Raw genomic sequence first — 13,495 nt, 5'->3', positions numbered from 1 at the left:
AGTTTTTTGTTGTAATCAACGACCTCCTAGTCAAAATTTTATTAAAAAACCAGAAATAAGCTTAAAAAGTTCAAGATACACGAGTTGTATTCTAACAAGAGCTAAACACTAAAATTTTGAGTCATGTGAAATGAATGTGTGTTTTTAAGGGTAATTTTGGATTCTAAGTGAAGAATTTCACTGGGAGGTAGTTGATTGCAACAAAAACCAACTTCAAAGGTGGTTTATGTATAAATTAAAAATGAAAGTTGGTTACTGTATAATTACCAGGTGGTTTCTAAGGAGGAAAAACCTCTACATAGTATGTACTTGCTTTTTAGTTTTTTAACATCTACATCCTTGGCCCTCTTTACCTTACAATTTTATTAATTGGCGTATTTAGTAGAACACATTATACATAATTAAACTATTTTTATTGTATACATGAATATAGATATACTAGTGGCTACGAATAATTTTTTTTTGGGAAAAATGCTTCCAGCCACCAAAAGCTAAGAAAACGTGCTTTCCACTCCCAAGACTTTGTCAATGGGTATTTTGCCCCCAAAAATAAAGATTCTGTTCTCTGAAACCCCAAAACACAAAACCCAAGAGATTAAAATATATGAAGATCATAATACCCTTTTCTCTCTCTCTCTCTCTTTATCATGATGTACTGATATAATAGTTGAAATGATTAATGATGATTATTTTATTATTTTCGTTCTCTCTCTCTTTATCATGATGTACTGAGATGGTAGTTAAAATGATTGATGAGGATTATTTTATTATTTTTATTTTTTATTATTTTTGTTGTTTGTATTGGAAGATTGTTAAAGTTACGGGTTAATTGTTAATGTTACGAGTTAATTGTTAATGTTAGTTGTTTGTATTGGAAGATTGTTAAAGTTACGGGTTAATTGTTAATGTTACGAGTTAATTGTTAATGTTACGGGTCAATTGTTAATAAAGTTACGGGTTAATTGTTAATGTTACGAGTTAATTGTTAATGTTACGGGTCAATTGTTAAGGTTATTGATCCTCTCTCTCTCTCTATCATGATGTTACTTTGATGATATTAAAATGATTGAAGAAGATTATTATTTTATTATTTTTATTTTTATTCTTTTCGTATTTTTAGAATATTCGTTGTTAAGGATAATGGTTGGTTGTAAAGGTTATGCATTGATTGTTAAGGTTACGGGTTGGTTGTTAAGGTTACGGGTTTGTTGTTAATGTTATGAGTTTGTTGTGTAGGTTACAGATTTGTTGTTAAGGTTACGGGTTTAATTGTTAAGGTTACGGGTTTAATTATTAAGGTTATGAGTTTAATTATTAATTATTAAGAATAATGGTTGGTTGTAAATGTTATGCATTGGTTGTGAAAGTTATGGGTTGGTTGGTTGTAAATGTTATACATTGGTTGTGAATGTTACAAACACTTAACTCGTAATGTTTTTTTTTTAAGATTACGGGTTAACGTCGGTTTGTAGGAGGAGACGGGACATGGAGGACGCCGTCTCGATCCAGCCCGATTTTGTTGAGGGAAGCTCGGCGGTCGCTAGGAAGTTTCACTTCTTCAGAGTCTTTGATGGCCATGGATGCTCTCATGTAAGCTAGCTTCGAAAATTCAAATCCTATTATCCCCTATTCACCACGTGTTTTTCTACTCGGAAGCCACTTGGGAACTAATATTTTCAAATTTTTAACTCGATAGAGTGGTTTAATTATCGTTAAAAATCATGCGTCTTGTTAACTGAAGGTTACGAGTTTAATTGTTAAGATTACGAGTTTAATTGTTATGCATTGGTTGTGAAGGTTACAGGTTGGTTTGTTGTAAAGCTTATGCATTGGCTGTGAAGGTTACGGGTTGTTTGTTAAGGTTATGAGTTTGTTGTGTAGGTTATGGGTTAATTGTTAAGGTTACGAGTTTAATTGTTAAGGTTACGTGTTTAATTGTTAAGGTTACAGGTTTAATTGTTAAGTTTACGAGAGAGAGAGAGAGAGAGAGAGAGAGAGAGAGAGAGAGAAGTGATCCATAACCTTAACAATTGACCCGTAACCTTAACAATTAAATCTGTAACCTTAACAATTAAACCCGTAACCTTAACAATTGACCCGTAACCTTAATAATTAAACTCATAACCTTAACAATTGACCCGTAACCTTAACAATTAAACCCGTAACCTTAATAATTAAACTCATAACCTTAATAATTAACCCGTAACCTTAACAATTAAACCCGTAACCTTAACAATTAAACCCGTAACCTCAACAATTAAACCGTAACCTTAACAATTAAACCGTAACCTTAAAAAATAAACCCGTAACCTTAATAATTAAACCGTAACCTTAACAATTAAACCCGTAACTGTAATAATTAAACCTGTAACCTTAACAATTAAACCCGTAACCTTAACAATTAAACTCGTAACCTTAACAATTAAACCGTAACCTTAACAATTAAACCGTAACCGTAACAATTAAACCCATAACCTTAACAATTAAACACGTAACCAACTCGTAACCTTAATAATTAAACCCGTAACCTTAACAACAAATCCATAACCTACACAACAAACCCATAACCTTAACAACAAATCCGTAACCTTAACAACCAACCCGTAACCTTAACAATCAATGCATAACCTTTACAACCAACCATTATCCTTAACAACGAATATTCTAAAAATACGAAAAGAATAAAAAACAAAAATAATAAAATAATAGTCATATTCAATCATTTCAATATCATCAAAGTAACATCAAGAGAGAGAGAGAGAGAGAGAGAGAGAGTCCATAACCTTAACAATTGACCCGTAACATTAACAATTAACTCGTAACCTTAACAATTAACCCGTAACTTTAACAATCTCCTAATATAAACAACAAAAATAAAAAATAAAATAAAATAATAATCATCAATCATTTCAACTATCATCTCAGTACATCATGATAAAGAGAGAGAGAGAAGGGTATTATGGTCTTCACATATTTTAATCTGTTGGGTTTTGTGTTTTGGAGGTTCAGAGAACAGAATCTTTATTTTTGGGAGCAAAACACCCGTTGACAAAGTCTTAGGGGTGAGAAGCATATTTTCTTGGCTTTTTTTGGGGCCGGAAGCATTTTTCCCATTTTTTTCACACACCTATTGCTATTCGCTTAAATATTTTCCTCAAGTCATTCTAATTTCTATTAACTCCTCAAATTTTAAGTGCTGTTAGAATTAATTCTCTCTATTCAAAAGTAGAAGTGTCAAGGGGGGAAAATTTTCTTGAGGTGGTGGGGTGGGGTGGGGTGTGGGGTGGGGGATAGAGATTTACAATAGTATGAGAGAATAGTTTCAGGGTGGGGTGGGGTGTGGGGTGGGGGATAGAGATTTACAATAGTATGAGAGAATAGTTTCAAAATGAATTCAGAAGTGGAGGATCTAATAGCCCAGCCCAATGAGGCCCATATTACAAGAAAGCCCTCACTATATTACATTCCCCTCGAGTATAAAATCCCCTTAAGGGTTAGGGTTTAGTTTCATTTCTCCCCATTTTCCTCTTCGACCCGCCGCCCTCAATCGAAGCTGAGCTCAATGGTAACGTGATTCGATCTCTGAACTCTGACCTCTGCGATCTCTCAATCTTAACAGATTCGATAACTTTTGTTGATGGCGTTTTTGTTCAGGCATCGGAGAAGAAGCTCTCGAACCCAATGAGGGAGATCAAGGTGCAGAAATTGGTGCTCAATATCTCAGTAGGAGAGAGCGGAGATCGACTCACGAGAGCCGCTAAGGTATCGCACTCGATCTCTTGTTTAGATTTTAGGGTTTACGAATTACAAGCAAAAAAATAAAAAAGTTGAAGTTTTTATGTTTGTTTACGGATAGAGTTAACGTTTAGTGGAATTTAATAGTTTAGGTTAGTTGTTGCTTATTGTTTTGGATAGTATCAAGTTTTGACACGATTTATTGGATTTAAGATAATTTTCATTATTCAATGGTGGTCTCCCTAGTAGCTACTGCGCAGAAATTGGTAGGAACGGTTGATTTCATTGCACCAAGTACAAAGACATGACCAAAAGCTGAAACTTTTATCGAGGATAATGGTGATTATATGCGTAGGGTGCTATTTTTCTTAGTTAAGATATTTATGAGGGTAAATGTGCAAATAATGTCTTGCATTATAGACTTTATTCCTGTCTAAAATTACAGTTCTTTATTATTTCGTGAATGATTGATTTATGATGAGTAGGAAAGCGGGAATAATTGTGTGATTCATTGGAGGTAGTAGGACTGCTTTTATATTCGCATTGTCATGTAATAAATTGGAGAGGATCCAAAATGCTATGGAATGTAGGTGAACTACTTTTTATTTGTATGGAATATAGCATTTAACTATCCTTATAGCAAACGTTCAGGATCTGATTCTCACTAGTTAAGCCGATCATTCTTTTTCTCTAGTTATGGTTCGGAATGTTTATATGATTTAATCAACCATGCATTTACAACTGTATTGAATGAATTAACTAATCACTGTTCTGCTCTAGTTATGTTTCAGAATGTTTATATGATTTAAGCAACCATGCATTTACAACTGTATTGAATGAATTAACTAATCACTGTTCTGCTTATGCCAATTGTGAGGAACTTCGAAAAATTTAATGAACCTAATCAATTAGTGATGACTTTCATCTTTTATGATGATAACATCTTCTTTATGTTTACAGGTGCTAGAACAATTGAGTGGACAGAGTCCTGTTTTCTCAAAGGGTAAGATAGCCTGTATTCCGTTGTATGCAGTTTTTTGGGGTGCATTTATACTGAAAAGTTCTTTCTTTCCTCTCCAGCTAGGTACACTGTTCGATCTTTCGGTATCCGGCGTAATGAAAAGATTGCGTGCTATGTTACAGTCCGAGGTGACAAGGCAATGCAGCTCCTTGAGAGTGGATTGAAGGTGAAGGAGTATGAGTTGCTAAGGAGGAATTTCAGTGAAACTGGGTGCTTTGGATTTGGTATCCAGGAGCACATTGATCTTGGAATCAAGTAAGTATTTCGATCAAATTCATTTACCTCCTCACTGATAATTTGAATTATATGTTTAGATATACGGTGATACTACGTAAGCCTTGAATGAAATTTCATTTACTTGTGTGTCTATCAAAATGACGGGTTGTGATGAGGAATGCTTTTTCTGACACCTCTTGTATGAGAAAGGCTTCAAAGAAGCCCTTCATTGAGCAGAGTAGCAAAAATCTGAACCCTCTTTCATTTATCCCTTACGTTGAGGAGATGGTGTCGTTTAATGGCAAATAAGTTTATACCATCCAGAAATGAGTGATCATTTACACGCACCTAATGGTGTTTGTATTTTATTATTTGCACATGATCTTTTAGATCTTGAAAGAACCGTTGAGAAGCTTTTAGAAGCTCTTTGAAACCTTAGACTTTTGTCCAAATTCTCCTCTTTGTTAGGTTCTCCAACTCTAGTTTGGTTAGAACTAGTGATCAACTGACCACCCTTTATAAACGTCTGAACATTAGTGATACCCCTTTGTTCTGTAATCTGGACCAGCAATATTTTTGTGGCTGTAATTGTTGATCCATTGTGGGGAATGGTCTAACTACTTTCTGGGGATCACCATAGATTTTGAGGATGTTAAAAGACAAGAAAAAAGGAGTTTGTTTGTATCCTTCATTTTTGTTACTATGACAGGAGATGGACTAGAATAGAGTTGGAACAGTTTCAAGGAATATGACTTCAAAGATATAGGTCTCTTGAATTAATTTATGGTGAATTATTTTTTAATCATTGATCTGACTATTTTTTATTTTTCTTATACATGTGAATAGTTAATGCAATTTTGATATAACTGCAAGAATTCATGATCTCAACATAGATTCTAGGGATTTTATTAAAAAAAGTGTAGCCATAGTGCTTAATTGCAATAATCCCTTCTGCTACTTTTATATTTAGGTTTTTTCGTGCTTGTTATCCCAAAAGAATATTATTCATTTAGGATAAGAGGCAAATCCTGGTCACTTTGTTTTCGATCATTGTCTTATAAAATACTGTTATAAGATACTTGTTATCCCGAAAGAATATCATTCATTTAGGATAAGGCAAATCCTGATCACCGTGTTTTCTTTCATTGTCTTACCTTCATTCGTATAAGATTTATGAGGTATTGATACTTGTTATAAAATACTTTTATTATTTCTGGCTCTCCATTAAAGTTCATGTGGTATTGATTATGTGTAGGTTTGAAACTACTTATTTTTACCTGGTATTGGTGAAACTTTGTCAATTTGTCATGGCTGTGATGAGCAATGCTATATTCTGACACCTCTTGTATGAGAATGGCTTTATTCAAGCTCTTCTGTGAGCAGATTAGCAACTCTCTGAGCTTGAACTTTCAACATAAGCAGCATAATTAATGCCATTGTTATAGTTGATAATCCAAATTATGTGTTTTTCTAGTAAAATACTTTGTGCTGGTTATTTTTTTTCGCTGCTTTAACATATATCACAACATATTTGTAGTAGTATTTGCAAATATCAAATCTTTTGTTTCTTATATGATTCTATTACATATAATATCACAACATATTTCTAGTAGTTTTTGGAAATGTCAAATCTTTTGTTTCTTATTATGGTTCTATTCTTTCGTAGATATGATCCTTCCACTGGAATTTACGGAATGGATTTCTACGTCGTGTTGGAACGCCCAGGATACCGCGTGGGTCGCCGCCGCCGCTGCAAGGCCCGTGTCGGAATTAATCACAGGGTGACCAAGGATGATGCCATGAAATGGTTCCAGGTTAAGTATGAGGGAGTCATTCTCAACAAGTCTCAGAATATCACCGGCTAGAGATCAGGAATTCGCTCAAGTTCTAGTTTATCATCAGTGGGCTAGTTAATTGTTCTCTTTTTCCTCAAGTTTGTAGAATGAGCTTTTATTTGTGATAAATTTTTGCTGGAAGAAAGACTTTGCAGAGTTTTTTGGGGGGACGTTTAACGTGTTATTTGACGTCCAGAACCTGAAGATAGTTGTTGTCTGCTATATGCTCTATTTGTTTCTCTGGTTTTTCAGCCTGTGAATTGTTTAATCTGAGATCTGTGCTTATTTTCCCAGGCTGTTTGGTTATTGACGGCAATGCTTTTTATGGATTCGTCACAGTATTTGCTCTTAACATGCTCCGGATGGTCCTATATAAAAATTTTCTTGATGGATTGAGGAGGAAGGTGCAAGAGTTTTCTTGATCTGCAAAGAACTACGATTTTCCGTTGTTCTTCAGGAGAAGAGATCCCAAACTGTGGATGCTCCAACATAAAAGATGAACAGTTGACGTACTGAACTAATGGCTCACATAATTTGCAACCGGATATTCAAAGTCAAGTACAGGATAAAATGGCATTAATTAATCACAATTTGCATTCCTCCTCGCTTAGAGCAAGGGCAGCAAGCTCCTTGCGTCCCCTCTCAAGGCCTATGTGGCGGAAGTCAAGTTTGCAAGCCATCCAGCAAGCTCCCAAGGAGCTCCTTGCGCCCCCTCTCAAGGCCTATGTGGCTGACGTGGACATTGAGAGCTTGGGAGCTCCCAACTGCCAAAAATTTACAAAAACCCCACTCAAAACTACCCCTTACCAGTTTGTGGAGCGCAGGGATGATTCTGGAGGCGAAGAGGCCTCCGACTGGGGTGTCGGTGACGAGGCCGACGCCGGAGATGATGGCAGCGTTCGGGTCGGGTCGGAGATGATGGCGACGAAGTGGATTTGGGGTGGGGTTGCGTCGAGTCGGAGATGATTTGGGGTTGGGTTCGGTCGAAGGAAAGGATTTGGGGGTGGAGTTGTCTGTCGAAGGGAGAGGATGAAGTTTATTTTTTTAATTGGGGATTTGGCGTTGTTGAGAGGAATTTATTCACAATGAAAATGACAGTTGAGTGAAAAAATGAACCGTTGAGTGTAATAAATGAGACTGAGTGAAAAATGAACCGTTGAGGGTAAAAAATGAACCGTTGAGTGAAAAAATTTCTTACTGTTGAGTTATGAAAATAGAAGAGGGGTTTTTTGATATTGTTGGAGCTCCTAACTTGGAGCTTGTTGGAGCTCCATAAAAGGAGGAGTGCCTCCCAAGGCTTAATTTGTTAATTTTTTATTCTAAAATGCTTGAGAGCTCTTAAGAGCTTGCTGACTAGGACTTCCAACTGGGAGCTTGCTGCACTTACTCTTAGCACCCATCAGAACCCCGATCTTTAGCGTGCCATCAACCTCGAGATGTAGAATTGGTGCTAGTTCAAGGCTTCAAGCCATAAAGCCATCAGAAATTGGAATAAAGTTTTCGTATAACAAGGGATGCTAGGACTAAGGACTAAGTTGAGAAAAAAAGAAGGTTTCATTATAAGCCGGGACCTTGAGGTACTACCTTGGAGTTTACATCATTGTTTTAAATATCCCCGATATGACCCGGTATATCCCCTGAGATATCCTTTTACAGGGTTTGCCGTAACTGATATGGTTTTTAAATATCCTTTACCGTTTTTGGCTATTTTGAGTGATAAATCCCCGATATGGCCGATATATTAGCCAATATGTGGACCAATATATCTTTTTATATAGCTTGTTGCAAAATATCAAGATATCAAGATTTTCCTATTATATCAAATGACATTTTGCCCTAAAAAAGGCAGATCGAATGTTGCAACGTTGCTTTGCACTTTTGTTTGTTTTAGAAGGTTGATTAGTGACTTTGCACTTTTGTTTGTTTTAGAAGGTTGATTAGTGATCCTAAACATATATTATTCATATTTTGTATGTTTAAATTAGAAGGTTGATTAGTGATCCTAAACATATATTATTCATATTTTGTATGTTTAAATTTCATTACATATTTGAGATTACATTTTAATGCATTATACTATGTATGAAAACATTCATTATGACATTTCGATATTTACCATATATCCCCGATATTTCCCCGATATCCGCAATTCGATATGAATTTTGGCCATTCTAGATTTCCCTGATATCCGATATTTAAAATCTTGGACTTTACATACATGCAAGGATAACCTTGAGGTTCCTAATTTTATTTGCACACGTAACCCTAGGAGTTGTTTATTGTCCTGACTACTGGGTTACCAGTGTAAATACAATTACAATCGTAGGGTCATCGATGTGGATACATAGCTCTAAGATGTAGTTACACTATACCTCAGGATACCGCAATGGAATTAATTCGAAAAATAAAGTGCCGGAATCGATTTGAGAATTAAACACTAGTAGAGAAACCAAATTGGTCTTTTAGCCCCTCAAAACTATTATAGATTACGGATCAGTTCTTTAAAGGGAGATGAAAGGATCCAAATTCCAGTGAAAATGATGATAAATGATAATATACATAGGTGACAAGAGTGTAAAATTTTAGCGGTTTTGTAAATATATAGCCCTTAATATTCTATATTTACAAATGACCTCTAAATCTTGGTATTTACAAAGTTAATCCCTCCTCCCTATTTCTCTTGTGTTTTTTCCCTACCCCTTCCACTTAACAATTTTAGTTTTTAAACAAGAAATTGTTGCAAACATATCTGAAATTAATGGTATTTTTGACATAGCCTTGTTTAAAAACAAACACTCCTAAGTTTGGGTGGCTGAAAGACCCAAGATGCTAGTTTTTCGGTGTGATATCACAAATATTCAAGATTTGAAGGGTGTATATGAAAAAACCCATAAAATTATTGAAGCTACTTAATTGTCGAGATAAGACAAAATTGTGTTTCTTTTCTATGTATCCTTTAATGGATGATTTTGATCATATTGATCTGAAGATAAGAAGGTTATGATTTCTTGTTTCCTTGAGTTGAAGGCTATGTGAAACTATATTGCTTTTATCAAGAAATTTTCATTAAATAATTGATACAGTGAAAAGAAATGTATCACTACCTTAGTTTTTTTTCTTTTCTTTTCCCACCCTTTTCTTCTTAAGAATAATAAACCAGTTGAAGAAAATATCACAGGGTTGACTATTTTTTTGGCAATGTACAATGAGTGATGAATGGTGTTAAATAGTGTACTAACATAGTACATATATCAACATTGTCTAATACTATCTCATATCAAAATACACATTGACTACAATGGATCTAAGATTAAAATGTTTAATACTATTTCATTTCGCCTACAAGACTCCCAATTATGCAAATGGTGATGGAAGATGTATATCCTGTATCAAGAAATATTTTCAAGTACCGTCGTAATCTTTAATCTTAATTGATACTAAAATACAAATAATGTCTTAGTAAATCTTTCCTAGATCTTGATTCATTCATATTACAATTCACCGAAAATAAATGTATTGATTGACATGCAAGTGTACAATTTCAAATGCAGCGAACATAAAAAAAATGTTTGGCTATTGATACAACTTGAGTTGGAATTCACCTTGTTAGAGAAATGAAATTCGAATGAATTAAAATCCAAGAAAGATTTAAGCCAAGATCTACATTCAGGGCATTTGGAAATGCTCTCTGCTAAAATTTTAAATACGTAAGACATTTAGATACACCAAATCTACATTTAGAAAAGATGCGAAGAGAAATTGATAGTGCCGATGTTCAAGATGGAGCGATTGAAAAATATATTCTTAAATGAGGTTTATAATCAAATCCTAGAAGTAGTCTAGGTTAGGCCTGTCCAAAAAGCCCGCCGGCCCGGGCCGGGTTCCGGGCCCGGGTCCGGGTTGTCTCGGAGGCGCTCCTCAAAAACGGTCAAAAAACGGCTATTTTGTGAGGTTATTTTGGTCATTTACCTAGGGGGCTGGTTCTATAAATAGAGGGGGGTTTTCATTTGTTTTCTTCACACCAAAAACTCATCTCTTCTCTCTTATACTCTTATACTCTCTCTTATACTCTTATACTCTCTTATTTATACTTTCTAATCCAATCCCCAAATGGCTTCCGGATCTGATTATGAAGAGCAAAACATATCTCCCGATCCTGAATTGAGTCCTCCTACTATGAGTCCTCCTACTATCAGTCCTCCTACCGAAGTTAATCCCGAATCCGGTGGCGACGAATCTGCACCAAGAGCTCCTAAACGGCCAAGATCCGATGTGTGGAATTTTTACGAGAAGATCGACGTCACCAAGGATGAACACGGTAGGATCCTCACCCAGAAGGCTAAGTGTGCTTTGTGCGGCAAGATTTTTCAAGCTCATCATAAGAGCGGCACCAACCACCTCAAACGCCATTTAGATAAACACAACAAAGGCCAGACTCCTCAAGGTGATATCCGACAATCTATGATTTCTCAATCCTCCTCTTCTGGTAGTCTCGGTAGTTGGAACTATGACGCTGCCAGAGCCAGGAAATGCGTAATCAGGTTTATCATTCTTAAAAACCTTCCTTTTAAATTAGTAGAAGATGATGAATTTGAAGATATGTTTAGAGATGGTTTTTATCCTGCATTTAAAAAAATTTCTCGTCAAACCTGTCAACGTGATATTTTAAAATATTATCAGCAAGAACAAGAAAAAATAGTTTCTTATTTTAAAAATTTAAACTGTAAATTTTCTTTAACTTCTGATATTTGGACATCTAGAGCACAAACTGGATATTTATGTATCACAGCACACTGGATTGATGAAAATTGGCAAATGTTTAAAAGAGTTGTTTCTTTTATTGCAATAGAAGAGTCACATACTGGTATTAATGTTGCAAATTTAATAATTGAAGAACTTATGAAATTAGAAATTTCAGAAAGAATATTTTCTCTTTCACTAGATAATGCAAGTAATAACAATGTAGCTGTTGATTTTATCAGATCAACTTTATCATTGCCCTATCATGGTGATCTTTTTCATATTAGGTGTATCTGTCATATTTTAAATTTAATTGTTCAAAGTGCATTTACTGAAATTAAACCCATGATAGAAAAGATTAGAACAGTTGCTTACATGCATAATGCTTCTGAACAAAGACTTAAAAGATGGAAACAATTTTGTAAAAGAAAAAAATATAAAGCCCAGACTAATTCCAAAAGATGTTGACCATAAATGGAATTCCACCTATGCAATGTTAAGTGTAGCAATAGAATATAAAGAAATTATAACTGATTTTATAAACTATTATGCTTCTAGTTCTAGTTCTGGTAGCACTTATGGAATAACTGAAGATGAATAGACAATTATATGTAATTTAAATGAAATGTTACAAGTTTTTTATGATGCTACAATGTTTTTATCTGGCTGTTATTATCCAACCATTACTTTAGCTGCTTTACAAATTTTAAATATTCAAAATTTTTTTGGGAAATATCGTATGGATGATACTTTTGGACCTATGGTTTTTCAAATGGAGAGCAAATTTAATAAGTACTTTAGGCCTATTCCTCATATTTTTGGTTTGGGAGTTCTTATTGATCCATGCTTGAAGGATATTGGCCTTCGAAGTTTGTTACAATCCTTGTATGGTAATCAGATTATAGACTTAGATGATGGAACCACCCTTACTGCTACTACTCATCATTTAGCTATTAGAAATTATTTTTAAACCTTATATGATGAGTATGCAGCTAGACATGGATGTGTAGCTACACAACAGTCTACAGCTTCGGTTTCTTCGAGCTCATCCCGAGGTAAAAGTGTAAGTTTTGATAGGTATGCAATGGTAGCTGAGTTAACTGGTGGATCTGGACTTGGATCGTCATCATTGGATGTTTCTGAAATAGATGAATATTTTTCTGCTTCTTTAGTTAAATGTCAAGGAAATTCTTTAGATATTTTACAATGGTGGAAAGTATATGGATCAGTTTCATATCCTATACTTTCCACCATGGTTCGTGACTTACTAACAGTGCAGGTTTCGACGGTAGCTTCACAATCCGCCTTCAGCACAGCAGGACGTTTGATCGACGACCACAGGACATGCTTAGATCCGTATACTGTAAAATGATAGTGATATAGGTGAGTAGGTGCCAACCTAGTTGGGAGTTACTTATCTATTGTGATGCGATTAATTCCAAAATAAATTTGTACTTGTAATTTGTAAATAATTTATTAATTATTAATAAAGAATTTGTTTTTATTATTTTTTATTTGTAATTTATGTCATTTTAAGTGATTAGTAAAATTATTGTTTTTTATTATTTTTCTTATCTTTTTTTTATAATTTAAAATTTAAATAAAATATAAAAAATTTTAAAAAAATAAAAAAATAAAAATAAATCCGGGCCAGTCCGGAACCCTGCCCGGTCGGGCCCGGGCCCCGGTTTTGTCCTGCCCGGGCCCGGATTTCCGGGCTAGGCCGGGCCGGGCCGGATGAACAGGCCTAGTCTAGGTGTTGAGGGGGTGTGTTTGAGTATGAGGTCTTAGTAAAAGGGATTCAATTGGCCTTTTAAGCCAACTAATTTACTCCCACACTCTCATGGATGACGTCATACGTTGCATACAATACGAAATACGTACATTCATTGAAATTTTCATGACGAGGTAACGCCTAGAGTTACGTACATCACCCACAAAAAGAGCT

At 35.0% G+C, this 13,495-nt stretch overlaps 1 protein-coding gene across 1 annotated transcript; it reads left to right on the top strand.

The window, feature by feature from the left end:
• LOC109844590 (60S ribosomal protein L11) lies at positions 3,456 to 7,100 on the top strand. The gene is made up of 5 exons (XM_020413695.1): positions 3,456 to 3,565; positions 3,655 to 3,762; positions 4,696 to 4,738; positions 4,816 to 5,011; positions 6,639 to 7,100. The coding sequence occupies exons 1-5, from the start codon at positions 3,563 to 3,565 to the stop codon at positions 6,835 to 6,837; spliced, it is 549 nt and encodes a 182-aa protein (XP_020269284.1). The 5' UTR covers positions 3,456 to 3,562; the 3' UTR covers positions 6,838 to 7,100.

The sequence above is a fragment of the Asparagus officinalis genome, chromosome 6 (genome assembly GCF_001876935.1).
Source record: "Asparagus officinalis chromosome 6, Aspof.V1, whole genome shotgun sequence".
In the NCBI taxonomy this organism is placed as follows: domain Eukaryota; kingdom Viridiplantae; phylum Streptophyta; class Magnoliopsida; order Asparagales; family Asparagaceae; genus Asparagus; species Asparagus officinalis.
This window is presented reverse-complemented; position numbering and strand designations above follow the sequence as displayed.

Excerpts from the sequence above, each read along its gene's own strand:
- LOC109844590 (XM_020413695.1), top strand. Across the intron at positions 4,739-4,815 it reads GAGTCCTGTTTTCTCAAAGG|CTAGGTACACTGTTCGATCT; the intron begins GTAAGATAGCCT and ends TTTCCTCTCCAG. Across the intron at positions 5,012-6,638 it reads CACATTGATCTTGGAATCAA|ATATGATCCTTCCACTGGAA; the intron begins GTAAGTATTTCG and ends ATTCTTTCGTAG.